This window comes from Crotalus tigris, unplaced genomic scaffold (assembly GCF_016545835.1).
Source record: "Crotalus tigris isolate CLP2741 ecotype Arizona unplaced genomic scaffold, ASM1654583v1 scf7180000024397.1630199, whole genome shotgun sequence".
In the NCBI taxonomy this organism is placed as follows: domain Eukaryota; kingdom Metazoa; phylum Chordata; class Lepidosauria; order Squamata; family Viperidae; genus Crotalus; species Crotalus tigris.
The window spans coordinates 784,717-800,559 of NW_024100565.1; the positions used below are offsets into that span (position 1 = coordinate 784,717).

Here is a 15,843-nt window from a genome sequence, read left to right on the forward strand (position 1 = left end):
CAGTACAGAGAATGTAAATTTGATAGGAGAGCCAGTTTGATTAGCGGCTAAGTACTCAGGCTAGAAAGCAGATCATGAGTTCTAGTTCCACCTTAAGCCAGCTGGGTGACCTTGGACCAGTTTCTTTCTCAGCCCTAGGAAGCAGGCAATGGCAAACCACTTTTAAAAACAAAAACAAAAAAAACCTCTTGCCAAGAAAATTGCAGGAAATAGCTCAGACAGTCACTAGGCCGTCAACACTGACCTGAAGGCACAAAATGGACGATAGCTAGACAGACAGACAGACAGGCAGGCAGACTAGAAGATTCAGAAAAGTTGATGTAATTTTCTGTATTACTGAAACTAGAATATCCAAATCAGAAATTGAACTTGTCAGGGTTTTTTTGCCATATGAATAAGAGAAACATTTCAACAGTTTATAATAACTATAACAAATTCATTATAAAGGGAATATGATAGTTGGGTCTGACACACTCTCCTCAGCTATCATTCATCCATGTGCAAATACTCTTGTCAGTGGCTGTCAGAGGTATGTGGAAGAAGGTCATACATTTTGCCTGTGGACTGAGCTGCATTACAGTCACATATTTCATAAATGGAAGCTATTAATATATATAAACACTGAGCTTTCTGTTGTGGTTAAATTCCAATTTGGTTACCCTGCCAGGTAGATAAAGTTTAAAATGTTAGAAAATATCAACCTGACATCCAGTGGAACAAAAATGTAAATATTTAAGCTTTTTGCTAAGCTGTTTTATATTATCTTCAGTTCGGGCTGTCTTTAGAATGCTACAGATTTTTAGCGATTGATATTGGTAGACTTTTAGAGAGTAAAAATTTAACTTCTTCAGCCAAACCATTTTCTTCATGGTTCTGTATTTCTCACTCACTTATCAGCTTCACCTTTGAAGAAAAATACTTCCAATAGTGTTGGACAATATATAAGATTATAAGCAGTAGTTCAACAGGCGGGAAATAAAAGAATTGTAAAAATAAATATGTGAGAAAGAGCTATCAAGGAGAGGTTTAAAAATTCAGGGTTTTTTCCCCTTGATCTGTGGCATCCTGATGGAAGAGTTTTCAATTGCTATGTTTCACCCTAGACCCAGCAAAGATATTCTTAATGGGTTCTTAAATTATTCTTAGCTATTAAACTTTTTTTCTGGATTGAAGATGGTGCTAACAACTGGCTGGAAAGAGACCAGAAGGCAACCTAATCATTCATTTAGTAGTAGAAAGTTGATTGAGAGTTGCCATTGAGTATGGCCAACTACTGAAGTGATCCAGCAAGTCACATGCAAACATTGGCTGATGTGTTTCAGATTTCAATGATCACCCAAAGTCACATTAGATATAATTTCTGAGTTTGTACAATGTATAAACTACACTTATCTTACTTCTGATGGAACAAGAGGGAGAATGGGGATGCCAAACCTTTAATTCACTTAACAGGACTCAGCAGATACGTTGAGTGGAGTGATTATGTGACGTTGGAGTTCTTAATTTTAAGGGAAACTAAAAGTTAATGTATGAAATTCAAATCTTGAAGTTTTAAAAGTGCCCCTAAAGTTTTTATTTATTTTAAATGATACCAATATATACAATAATAAAATTAAACAATCTAAAAATAATAAAAAAATAATAATAATCTACCTTAAACTCATGGCCACTTAAAAAAAATTAAAATATCATGTAATATTGTTTATAGTACAGTAATCAAATACAATATATTATTGTAAAATTCCATAAAATATTTGCTAAAGAAGAACATATTGCTTCATCCTTGATTACTGGAAAATATTGCCTTTTCTAGGACAGGGAATTAACACATTCCCAAAAGCTAATCCTTACTATCTAAAATAATGCCAGTTTCCCAATTTTTAATTATTATTCTTTTAGCCACCCACATGTACAGTATCACAGACAATCCAATTTCAAAGCTTTGGCATATGTCAATATCACATTAACATATTCAACATTTAAAGATTGTCCTGTGAATCTACATACTGTATGTATATATGCATGTGTATTTTTAATGCATGTGTATATTAAAATACTATTTTAGGAAAATTACAAAACTTTACAAGGTACTATTATATGGGTCAATGAACTGTCAATTTTTTTACACCACCACTAGTGAAATTCTTATGTCCATCATTTCAGGTACATTCTTTGGGAGTTCAGTATACTCTAAACAATTTTTTTGATTAAGTAGTCAACTTTAATCTCAAATCTGTCAATACCATATTAGTTTTTTTTAACAAGATCTTGCCACTGATGAGGAATCATTGGAGATTCCAAATCTTTGTTTGATACATCCCAGAAGTATCTACTTTTAATATTACTCAGTTTGTGATAAATATACATTGTAGGTTTAAAATTTGTCATGGATTCCCTCAAATAGGAAAGCATCTGAGGTCTAAAAGGTAAATTAGATACAATCAAAACAATGTGTTCTAAGTCATAAGAAAGATTAAAGCTTAAATAACTATGGGTTATAAAGTTATTTTTAAAATAAACATATGAGATTCTGTTGGCTTCTGGTATGTTTTGTAATTATGTTAAAATAAATAAATACTTTGAAAATTGTATTTCCCTCCATATTGCTCTTGGATAAGAAATGAAAAAATAGGGTTTGGACTAAGCATTTGAACAATAAATTAGAGGTTTAAACAGCAATAATGGGAAATGTTTAGGTTAATCTATGTGAACCTTTTGGGCATCAGGGACTGGTTCTGTGGAGAGAGTTTTTTCCGCGGACCAGAAGGTGTGTGGTTTTGCGTTCTGCCTGCATCCTGCAGATGGGGCTTTGCTTCTTTGTGCAGCCCGGTTGCTAGCATGCCGCAGCCCAGTACTGGTCCACGGACCAGGGGTTGGGGACCCCTGGTCTACGATATGTCATTGGATGAATATCTGTGGAGTATCAGTATTATTTCCACTGAATCTTGTTTAAGATGAAAAATGTTTGGGCCACAAGGAGCCTTTGTCTATATGCAATTAGCTTAGAATTATAGCATCCCTGAAAGTGTATTCCCAGTGGATCATTTCCCCACCTCCCCCTTCTGTCCAATTATGTCAGATTCTTAAAGATTGCTGAACAAGTCCCTGCAGTTTTCTTGGCAAGGGTTTTCAGAAGTGATTTGCCATTGCCTCTTTCCTAGGGTTGGGAGAGAGTGATTGGCCCAAGATCACTCAGCTTGTTTTGTGGCTAAGATGGGACTAAAACTCATGAACACCTGGTTTCTAGCCTGGTGCCTTAACCATTATACCAAACTGGTTCTTGAGTGGGCCTTTTTCATGATGAATGTGGCATGCCATGTATTATAGTAAGGATTACCATGGCTATTATTTTGAACAATGAGGAAAAAAAACCACTAAACAAAAGTATTAGGCATTTTTATACATTCATACATTCACGTGATTAACAGGTACATCTGTTTCAACAGTGGGATGTGTATTGAAAAAATAAAGCCACTTTATATTAATCCATACAGCTACTTTTGAACTGAAGTTCTTCTGAATTTAAGAAAGACGGGCTGGATCTAAGCAAAAGGCTAGCTAGTTTAGTATTTTATTTCCATAGTGGCCAACTAGATCCCTCACAACCTTGCTAGGAAACATGAGGGCAGTAATTTCATTTATGCAATGGTTGGAGAATCATTGGATTTCTTTGGGATTTTGCTAAGACAGCACATAACCATTATAATGGATTCCTTTGTATAGCCATATCCTTTCAAAAATCCATCTAAGTTCAATTTATGGAAATAAATTCGATACTGATGTGAAGCAAGGTATGTTTTTTCATGTTCTTCCAATGAGCAGTGGCTCTTTCTTTTCTGAAGACATAATAGCCAATCTAAAGGTGTTACTGTACTCAGCAGAACACAAGTTTATGGAAATGGTGCCTACATGAACATATTTTCATCTTGTTTACCTCCCCTTGCCCCTTTCACTGCCAAAATTCATACTCTGGGAGTACCTAGCAGTCACTTGCACAATTGTAGCATACTTAAGTATCTTTGCTGAACTTTCTTACTAAGACTCCTGAGGATATTTCTCAGAGGAGTCCCAGAGTTCAGAGGCCAGCATGTTGGAGGGAATGCATGTAATGAGTAACACTTGGCCTTCATTTACTGCTAGGGATGGCCTGGGCTACAATATTATGAAGCAGCTGAAATGCATAGACTATGGGGAATCAATCTGGTCATATTTTCAGGTTTCTTGGCCTGGAGTCATACAGCTGAGAACAGGAGGGTCTTATGACAAATTTGATGCAATAGCTTCATTATGTAAAAGTTGTAGCTGGAGCTAAATTATGTTCCTTGATACCCACCACATTCTGCCATTTTTTCTTTAGAGTGCCTTATTATTGTGATATTCTCTCCCCCCCCCCCATTTTTCCTTATTTTCCACATACAAATGGGCGATACAATACATTCCAGCAGTTACTCGATGTTGGAGGGGAGTGTTGGCTGCAAGAGAATTTGAGGATGAAAACTCGCTGAGTTGGAATTAAAGATTCTTTTCTGCACCCAGAAAGTAACTGCTGTCAAGGAAGGATTCGTTTTACATCTTGCACTGGAGTATTTTCAAAGAAAAGTTTAGTTGATCCAAATTCCATGGGCAGTACATGAAATTCTCTTGGGAGACACTGGACTCTCGGTTAGCTATATTGAATCAGACACTGTGACTGACCATCTGTTAGCAAGTCATATTTGCAAGATGGCTGGGCTGAGTGATGGATTGGGACTTTTAATTTCCAGACTGAAAAGATACCTACGATTTTTTTTTTTTTGCATTAGCTCCACATGATTTTTCTTGCATGAGAAAACCACAAAAACAGCTGTAGAATCTATTACAATGTAACATGAAGTTTTGCATGTGCGTTTCCAGAAGAGCACTAAATGCTAGTTCCTTTAGATGGAACAAATTTTTCATTTGCAGTTGAGTTTGTTCACAGTCAGTGCCCTAACATTCTTTCACTTATCTAACAGTGGACCAAACATTAGACCAGTGTCCAATTTGCTTAACTCAGCTTACATAACAAGCTTGCAGTCCTTTCAGCAATAATACAAAATATAATCCATTCCTTGCTTCCTTTAAAGTTTTCTGAATTTCAGAAGCTGAATGAAGACAAACATCGCTTTAATTTTTGCCATGACTACATAATTGGGAGCAAAAACTTCTTCTGAGTCCAGTGCAAGTCATTTGCAGATAGTAGACTTTGTCCAATCTTTTGCTCTCCTCTGTCTTCAACTACTGACCATTTTAGCCTTTTCAATCTGAATGTCCTCTGAATGGGTTGACTTTGGTCACCTTTAGGGGAGCAGCTAAGATAACCCTTCTCTGATGAACCTTTGGAATATAGTACTATTAGGGCTGCTGCTAGTTTGATTGCTGATTTTAGGGTTTTATTATGATTATAATAACAATAGCACTTAGACTTTTATACCACCTCACATTGCTTTACAGCCCTCTTTAAGTGGTTTACAGAGTTAGCCTATTACCTCCAACAATCTGGGTCCTCATTTTACCGACCTTGGAAAGATGGAAGGCTGAGTCAACCTTGAAATGGTAGGATCGAACTCTGGCAGTGGGCAGTCAGCTGCAATACTGCATTCTAACCACTGCACCACCACGGCTCATGATGTGTATATTTTAGCGGTTATTTAATTGATTATATTTTATCTTTCTTGACATTTCAGATTGAACGTGGTTGTGAGCTACCCAGTATTTTTGATTGGGACAGCTTATAAGGCTTTGACTGGTTGATCACTTATATGCAATCAAGTTGGCGTCAGCTCTTAGCAGGTACTTAGCTAGTCTTTCAGGAGGGTCTCTTTAGGTCTTCCAACACATGCATCCATCATCCCTCTAGCTAGGTCCACCTACCTTACTGCTTTTTATCCATTTCTCTTTCCTTCTTCTTTTACCTTCAGAGCCTTCTTCAGAGAGCTAGGTTTTTGCATAGTGTATCTAAAATATGATAATTTGGGCTAACAAATTTTTGCCTTGAGGGAGAACTTTGGATTGATTTATTCTGTTTTTCTTGGCTATCTATGTGTTTTCAGGAATCCTTTCCAACATCACTGCTCAAAAATTTCAGAATTCTTTCTATCTTGCTTCTTCAAAATCAAACTGTCTCTTCACAGCATGGGAAATTGGTTGCGTGCACAGTTCTGATCTTAGTTGAAATAGACACATTGTGGAATCTGAGTATCTTTTTTTCCAAGACCTTCGTTGTTCCTGCTAAATGCTGGTCTGCAGTACATTTCATGACTCCTGGTTCCTTTACTATTGTTGTTAATCCTAAAAGGAAGAAGTTAAAACCACTTCAGTATCCTCACTGTCAATTCCAAGGCTGTGGTCATTAGTTTCATTTTATTTATATTTAAACTTAGTTTCATGTTTTCACTGTGCTCCTTGACTTTCTTTACTAAAATTTCCAGATTGTATGCATTACCAGTTTTCAGAAGTGTTATCAGCATAGTATAGGTCATTGATGTTTCTTCTCCAATTTCTCTCCAGCAAGCCTCAATATATATTCAGAATATAAGTTGACTAAATAAGGAGAGAGTATACCACTCAATCTCACTTCTTTGCTGTTCTGGAGTCAATCTGTTTTGCGATGTTCCATCAGGACTGTGGCTTTCTGTCTTGTGTGTATTCTTTGCATGAGGAGAACGAGATTTCTAGAATTTCTATTTTCCCATGGACATTCCATAGTTCCATTTCAACCCAATTGAAATCTTGGGTATGTTAATGGAATATACTGACTAAACAGGGATATTTTCTAAGGTATTTTGGATTCTGACATCTCTACTATACAGTATTTCAATATGCTCTTCCCATCTTTGTTTCATCTGTTACTTTGTTGAATTTCCTCACATTCATGCTTCTTGCATTCCGTGTTTCCACTATATTTCTGCCTTTGCAGCTTTGGATTTTTGTTTCCTATGTGGCATCATCAGCACCTAGATGTCTGAAGGCTTTAATCTAGCTGTATCATAAACACCATGAGTAATCTGAAAGATCCTCAATTCTTCCTCAGTAGCATATTGAGTGCCATCCGTTATATCATCAATCACTTTACCTTGTCTATTTATGGATAAAACATAGGGGTGGTTTTCTATTGCCTTCTCCTGCCTAGTTTGAAATGATGCCTTTGCTGTTGTCACTAAAATGATTATCTGCCTCCAGCATCTTCCTATATTAGTGCTGCCCAATTTGGTCTAGTCAGTGGTTACTGAGTTAGTTAAATATTGCCTTAGGCCTGAAAGCTGGCTGGGTGAATTTGGGCCACTCCTTTCTCTCAGCCCAACTCACCTTGTTGTTGAGAAAATAGGAAGCGGAAGGAGTATTGGGTATGTTTGCTACCATATTTATAAAAATAATAAAGGCGAGTTAAAAAAATATTTTAAAAAATGTAGCTTACTTTAGCTGGGCAGCTAATCAGACTTTCAACAGTATGGGTGGATAATGCTTTAGAACTAAACTAGTTAATACTGAATATGCATTTTGGGTATTTTTGTTAAATTGCTTTGTTATAGGTTTACAGTGTCCTGCATTATCTTTTTTAAAAAAAATCTCACATATAGCTACATTAATACAGGTATCATCTCATAGCTGGAGCCCTTAGTAGGAGTAGGCTACATTCTGCTAGTATATTTTGAGCCTGTTCAATGGAAAGTAAAGAAAAATGGTAGAAACATATATGAGTATATGCCCCCTGTTGTGATTGGCAGTGAAATAATGTTCAGATTATTGTACAAAATCCCTAGCTAATGTTTTTAAATTTTTGGAACACATAAGAGGGAGAGCTTATGGATTTTGGCTTCCTTGCTTTTCCCATAATTCAGCTTCTGAGTGAAATAGCAGGATTTGCCAATGGCCAGCTTACAAGAGTGGGTAGGGACTGTCGCATCTAACATGTTTCACAGCAGCTGAGGACACATATTTTCTCACCAGCTCTCATCTCCTGGGCAAGTGATAACAAGTGATAACAAATGCAAGCACAAAGTTCTTAATTATCAATCTCAGAGCCTAATCAAACATTCCCTCAATATTTAGCAGGCAACTATACCTCCTGTTTTCTCTGGATTCATTACAAATGCAAAGAAAGGAGAAGAGGGACTCTTATAAGGAGGTGAGGTTTAACCCTCTCCTCCCCAGCATGATTGTAATGGACTTCCTGCATGGCATACTTTGAGCATGTATAACAAAAGTACAAGTACTAACTAAGGTGTGTCAGTGTTTGTGTGTGTCTGTGTGTATCAAAGATTAGGAAAGAGAGTTGGCTCTGATCACAAGGGAGAAAAAAAAAACCCAGTTCCTTCTCACTGCACTGGTAACGTATACTAGAAAGCTGGACGTATAACACATACTGTGTACTGAGGAATGTCTAGCTTCATTCTCAGAACCCAGATTTACCCTGTTTCTAAAGAACTTAACAACATCATGAACTGAATGACTTCTCCTCCCTCCCTTCGCCTGCCGTTCATTTCTGCTCAGAATTCAATCATAGCAGTCTCAGCTCTGGTATTCCAAGAAAAGCATTCTCCATCCTGGAATTTCCCTCAAACAGAGAAATGTAATTCCTTGTAACGCATTCAAGTGCTGCGGCTACAAAGAAGTTACCCAAGTGCTCTGTGAGCATGGTCAGTAGTGCCTAAGCATGTGTACATTACATCTTCTGCTAGACTAAATATTATTTTCATTGCCCGAAAAAGTGACATACAACCTTCCCTTCTTTCTATCCCAAAAGTCAATGGTAGGATTATCAGGAAGCAGGTTTGAATCATTGTGAGCTAATAGGAACCCCTCCAGCTGTCCAATAACAGACCACCAAAGACATGACTCATCACCAGCCTATCAGTTGCTGATCCAGTTGACCAATAGGCGAGTGAATGTTGTGTTACTTAGTCCTCCCCCACAAACCAATACAGCAAGAATAATCTTCTTGCCAAAACAGGACAACAAAAGACAACACGATGTCTTTTACAACATAATGTCTAATGCCACATAATAACATTTCAGAGATTAGATGCATGCAGTTCTCTGTTAGGAGATGACGCTGCCTTGGCCTGGTGCTCCATAACTGCCTGTGCTTGCTGTCCTATGGAGATTGTGATTGGTAAGAGAAGGTGTCAGGAGAGAGGATGGAATGGGGGAGGGTTTCAAAGAAAAAGAGGTTGGGAGTGGGGGTAGGAAAGGCAGTGGCGACAGCAGGAAGGGGTTGTCTCAGGCTGGAGCTGTTGCTAGTGCCAAGCTACCATCTGTGGCATTGTGATCCCAGCAGGCACAGAGGAAGGAAGTGGCAGCCGAGAAGGTAGGGGTTAACATGAAAATTGAAAATAAAGACACAAGAGAGCAATTAGCTTCTTAGAACGGAAGAAAAGCTCCCCCCCTCTTTTTCTGGGAATGGGGTGAAGAACAATCAAACCCATCAAATCCATAATGGTTGGGGGGGGGGTTTCTTACCACCTGCATATTTAGGGTGGAGTGTGTGTGTATGTGATTATGATCTTCCATATCAGATCCTTCTTGGATGTTGATTACTCTGCTAGTTTAAAGGCAGGGAAATGCTATTTCTTTGACTCTGAAGATGATTAGTTTTATGAAAATTTGGCATCCTAAAAGTAGATGTATACTGAGACATTAAAGAAAAGACTGGGACTTTGGGACAACAGCAACATTGTACTTAATTTTATTTTAATAATAAGAACTAGAGACAGAATTTTGAACAAGCCTGCTGTAGGATATGCTTCACTCCCAGTCAAGGCACTAACTATTTATTTTGGACTAGTTTCTTTGTGATATCTTTGGATGACTAGGAATGGTTGAATCTGTCCCTTTTGCATTTGTTCAATTTCCTGTTTATCCACTTTTATGTTCACTTTGTCCCATTCCTGCATCAGTTTATTATTTTTTTTAAATTTGCATAAAACAAATTTGGGATTTTTTGCACATTTCACCAAACAGATGCAATCCCGTAAGCGTTTTTTCATAACGTACAATATACACTTTTATATTTGCATAACATATTATAGTATATGTTTGCAATAAATATAATAAGCATGCAATCACGTACAATGTTTTAATGCACTTTTATTGGGGAACCATGCCATAAAGTGTTGAGAAGTGCAAATCCTGAAATGGAACCCTGTTTCATTTGTAAATTGCTTGGGGAACTATAAACTAAGTTTGCATTGGAATGTGAATGGAAGACATTTTTCCATTATTTTTAGATTGGCCTTAACTTTGTTTTTTTTTTCTTTTCTTTTCCCTCCACCGCCCCCCCCCCTTTTTTTTTTTAAAAAATACACACTTTGCTTAAGTCTAGATGCAGAGAGCTAGGATGGTATCAGTAATGGCAGTGTTTTCGTAGTTCTGAAAGTTGCTGATTTGGCAGCAGCAACAGTTGCTTGAAAGAACCAAGTTTTTGGTGCAAAGAGACAGCATACAGTATTACTTCAGATCTCTAGAATTATATCTCTGTGACTCCCCTGCGTGTTGGCAGGCAATCAATAAATCAGTTCCAAAAAGAAGCTAAAGAATTTTCTTCTTGCCTCCAACTTGGCAGAAACAAATCCTCAAATATAGTCCATCTGTGTTATTTCAGCACAAATTTTAAGCATTACAATTATTACTTATCTCTGAAACAAGTCCAATATGTGTAGTTTAAATAAGTAAGTTATCTTTGATCTTTCCATTTAGCATAGATCAGTGTTTCTCAACCTTGACAATTTTAAGGCATGTGGACTTCAACTCCTAGAAGTCCACAGCCAGCAATGCTGGCTGTGGAATTCTGGGAATTGAAGTCCACATGCCTTAAAATTGTCAAGGTTGAGAAACACTGGCATAGATGAATACGGAGAATGATAATGGGGAAACTGAATGTGATTTGTTAGGATCTGTCCCTAACTTTGTTTGATCAGAGTGTTTCGTTGATATTGCTGAATTACTTGTATATACTTTTAAACTGGTTTTTCATACAAACTACATAGGTAATCCAATGTTACACCTTCTCTTCTAAGCACATATGATTGCAACTCTGATGAAATTGATCTAGGAGAGAACTTAGCCAACCATGGAATTGAACAAAATGTTTGGCTGCGTCCAGCTGTGGTGGCAGCAGTGAGACAGTTACGGTTTCATACATGATGGAATTGTAGGAATAAGAAGGAATTTTTTTGCCTGAGCATGTTAAATTTATAGAATGTACTTCTGGGCTAGGCTGTTCACAAAATAACAACAAGCAGCTAGGTAATACTCATTAAATGTAAAAAAAAAGGCAGATTGCACAATTGGTTATTTGCACTGCAGATTTTTTTTTCCTTTGCAACTCTGCATAATTCTGGTTCTGTCCTTCGTGGGTAGGTAAGTGAAAGAAAGTCAGACATCATTTCACAAATATTTCCTCAACTATATAAAATAGGAATCTCTTTTTCTAACCACAGGATAGCTGCATTCCCAAAGGAAACAGAGTCCTGTGACTATTACCAGACAGTTGGCTTTTACTGCAGTCCTCCACCATCATGGCATACACGTATCTCTGGGCAGGGTATAATAGCCTGAGACTTCAGGCTCACTTAAGAGTCCTGAAGGACTGAGGCAAAGCCACCACAGTGCCTCCACATGTCGTCATCAAATTATATATTTTTTTATCTGTTAGAAGGAGGAAGTCATGAAATGTAATCCCATTTCCTCTTTGATTTGATTTGATTTGAATGTTAATGATGTTTAGAATGAAGCTGAATGTTAACGCTTCCACTGGCCCACTCTGAGGTGACCATAGGAACACACCTCTGCCCAAAATGGAGGCTGAAGGTGTAGTGATTTGATGGCTTCTCTTCTAATAGACGGAGTCTGCCCACATTTGTCCCATTGCTTGCAGACCCTTTGGCAGCTTTTTTATCTTCTCTGTGTTTCATTTGCAGCCAGATGGCACCAGCAAAGAATGTGTCTTCATTGAAAAAGTCTTGGAGAACAACTACACGGCTTTGATGTCAGCAAAGTACTCAGGCTGGTATGTTGGATTCACCAAAAAAGGGAGGCCCCGGAAAGGGCCCAAGACCCGGGAGAACCAGCAAGATGTCCACTTTATGAAACGATATCCAAAGGGACAAGTGGACTTACAGAAACCTTTCAAGTATACCACAGTGACGAAGAGGACTAGGAGAATACGACCAACCAACCCCAGTTAAAAGACCAAGGCAGTGTCTTACAAATAAACTACAAGAATAAACTGTACCAGAGAAATATTTTTACACTAAAAATAAGGGAGAAGCTCTATTTTTGTACATTGTTTTTTTTTAATTTTTTTTTTTAAAGACTGGGTTGAAAATAGAAATCCACTGGGGAAGCTGTAAAAGATTTATTGTAACTTGAAGAAGAAGAAAAAAAATGAATGGCTCTATTTAAATTGACTTTTTTGTGCTGTGGATTGACATACAGGTGCTTTATTTCTCATTGGGAATGGACGACGTTTGGAATGGACAACATATTCAAGCCAATCCCTAGAGGGGAAAAAGTTCATGTTATAATAATAATAATAATTAATAATAATACTAAAAAACCAAAACCACAAAACCAAAGAAAGCCAAAGTTCTCTCCCCCCCCCTCCCCGGTCCAACCCCTGAAAATCCTTGGATAATTCTCTGGTGTTGCAGCCCTTGGTTACTTTGCCTCTTCAGGCTAGGCTGAGATATGAAAATCTGCTGATCTAACATGGGGCTTCCCTGGAGGGCTCAGTACCTCAATCCTTTGTAATGTTTCCAATGACATAAGGTGTCACGACTCTGTGATCCTGCATTGTTCTGTTCACTTCTGGAGAATGCTGCTAATGACCTTCAAGTGACTAAGTAAAATAACCTAATACACCAATGATAAGGGAGTATTTTAAAAACCAGCTCTATTATATATATATATGAATGCATGTATTATATTTATGCACATAAATGTAATACATATATTTATATATATAAATATATATGTATTATATTATAAAGCTATTTATTTCATTTCTCTGTATATTGCAGTTCCATGAACCAGGTATTACTGCCTCAGCAATTAAAAATTATTTAAAACACATAGACGTATTACTGCTGTTCGTACATTCCCCTCTCCCCCAGCTTTTCGCCAAACTACACTGAGATCCTTAAGCTTGTTACCAGAACTTGGACTCAGTGAGAATTTAGAGATCAGTAATAGAATTTATGTGCCAGGACAGGAAATAATTGTTTCTCCTTTGTTAATGCTAGTCCTCCATCTCTTCCCATTCCACTGTGTTGACTTCCTGCAAAAGGCTCAGCCTTGTCCAAGTGCGGGCAGAGTTTTGAAATGCGGTGTGCAAAGGATTTCTTCTTGCTGTGTTCTCTTGCCCATTGTGTTCTACTGGGACCAAGATGACTTGGGGACCACCTGTTATTAAGTGCTTAGTGGGGATATTGGGATCCCCTTACTGATACGCCCCCAGTGTGTCCTCTCCACAACGCAAGGTGACCTTCCTGCTCTTAGTCAGCCAAAGGCTTCTGGCTTTTCTATCCAAACTGGAACAAATCAAGGTCTGAAGACACTGCTAGAGCTGGAGCACACTGGAAGTAGTCCTCTACCTGGGACAGGAGCAAGAGGACAGAGAGATAAAGTGGCAAGGCCTGGGGAGCTAGTGTGCTTACCTACAGAAGATTATGTACTTTTTTTTTAAAAAAAATGCACTCTTAGTCAAAAGCCTTTTAAAATAAACTTTATTTTCCTTAAATAAGAAAAAGGATATGTTGTGATTGCTCAGAATAATTTTCAGTATGTGTATTGCTGTAGAAATGTTCTCAATGAAGCGAATGGGAGAGAAAGCAAGAGAGAAAGCAAAAGCATGTGGGAGGCTCAGTTGTTAATTGTCCAATGAGCAGTTTTTTTCTCCCTTCCTCTTTCAGTTTTCCTATCAAGATGACTTGCAATTAGCTAAACCTTGCCCACGTTAGGATTTATATTTATTCAGCCTGATGCAGCCCTGCTACTCTGTAAAAAAGAAATAAAAGGATTAGCTAAACTGCAGTGATGTCAAACCTATCATACACATGTCAAAGGTGACATGCTATGACATTTTGGGTAACATGCTAACATTCACCAACACCTGACAACTTTATTCTCAAAACCATGCCCTATTCTAACACTTTTTTGGGAGAGTGTGCAGGCCGTATGAGAATAAAGTATCCTCTGAACCCTTCAGTGGTCATGTGAGAGAGCCATGCTCTCATATGGTGTCTGCAGCTTCCAAAATACACAAAAATGGGAGGATTTTTTTAGACCACAGAAGCCATGGAAGAGCATACTTAGAAGCTGTTTCAAGAACGAAGATCCTTTGCTACCCAGAGCAGCCTCAAGTAGGCTACAGGGCCTGTCAACAGAAAGAAAATGTCACTTGAAAGTAAGCAGTGCATGGCAAATCCTGAGGAGTGCTGGGCTGTGAGGGCAATCACACCATTCTCCAAGGCTCCTGCGCCTTGGGGAATGGCACAAGGTGCTTTTTGGAGTGGCAGCAGTAGCTCTAGGGCTGAAATTGAGGCCTGGGACTCTGCTTCAGGCCCAGCCTCGGCATTGCTGAGTGCTGCTATTCCAGATGGCCTAGACCAGGGTGTCAAACTGACAACGTTACATGATGTATCGCAACATATTACAACTTTCCATTGTCGGTAATGAGGTGGGCGTGGTTTCAGCATGACACATCCAGCCCACCAGCCGGCAGTTTGACACCCCTGGCCTAGATGGTGGTGGGGTCGTGATGGGGGAAGAATTAGTTGTTTTTGTTTAGGTCAGTGGTTCTCAACCTTTTTAATGCTGCGACCCCCAACTGGTCGTAAGTCGAGGGCTATCCAATTGGTCGTAAGTCGAGGACTTTCCCTGCCCGGGAGCACTGCGCATGCATGGTGCCGCCCCCTGCACCGGCCAAGGCGTAGCTGGCAAGTGGCAGAGACGGAGCAGGCCGACCACCGGCTGGGCCACCAGCTGGCCCAGCCCAAGGGAGATAAGGCACCCACCGGGCCCCACGCACGCCAGCAACCCTCCCTGCGCCCGCTGGCCTCCCACCTCCCATCCCTGGCCCTCTTTTACTTATATTTTTAGTAGTTGCTCAGCAGGGAGGGTTGGAAACTTCCACACAGCTCGCCTTCGCTGCAGACAACTTGCAGCACCGTTTACAGAATGGGACTTTTGGCGGGCTCAGCAGGGCAGAGACAGCCTGGACAATTCCTATTGGCTTTTGAAAGCCAATAGAATTAGACTCTATTCAAGAGAGTCTATTCTATTGGCTTTCAAAAGCCAATAGAATAAAAGGGAGTAGCACAGCTAAGGAAAAGGGGAAAAAATGGCGGACTGTGTTGTTTGGCGACCTCTGTGAAATGGTCATTCGACCCCAAATGGGGTCCCGACCCACAGGTTGAGAACTGCTGGTTTAGGTGCTGTGTGTGTGTGTGTGTGAGAGAGAGAGAGAGACATGCTAACAGAGTCAGGTTAGGCATTTTCCAAAGTGACATACCAAGCCTAAAAAGTTTGCTATCACTGCTAGACTTCAACCAATAAAACTAGTGATGGGAGTGGAGCAGGAATGAGGAATGTTCCCATCCCATGACTAGTTTTCACATGGACTAGTCTGACCATTGACCAGTGGCATTATGGACTTTGCTCCCCCCTTCTTGTAATTCTTCTATGGTGTGGAAAAAATGCCAAGCAAGATGCTGCCTGCTTCAGAGATTTGGCCTGTCTATGAGGAGCACAGTGAGTACAATGATGTAGGGAAAAGAGATATGTGTGCTCATGCTTCCTCTTTCATATTACGGTAACAGCTGT

At 39.1% G+C, this 15,843-nt stretch overlaps 1 protein-coding gene across 1 annotated transcript in view; it reads left to right on the top strand.

The window, feature by feature from the left end:
• Positions 1-13,768, top strand: part of FGF18 (fibroblast growth factor 18) — a 133,562-nt gene extending 119,794 nt beyond the window's left edge. The window contains 1 exon segment of the mRNA XM_039329444.1: positions 11,940-13,768. Within this exon segment, the coding sequence (XP_039185378.1) occupies positions 11,940-12,206 (267 nt within the window). The 3' untranslated portion in view covers positions 12,207-13,768.
• The last annotated feature ends 2,075 nt before the right edge of the window (positions 13,769-15,843 follow it).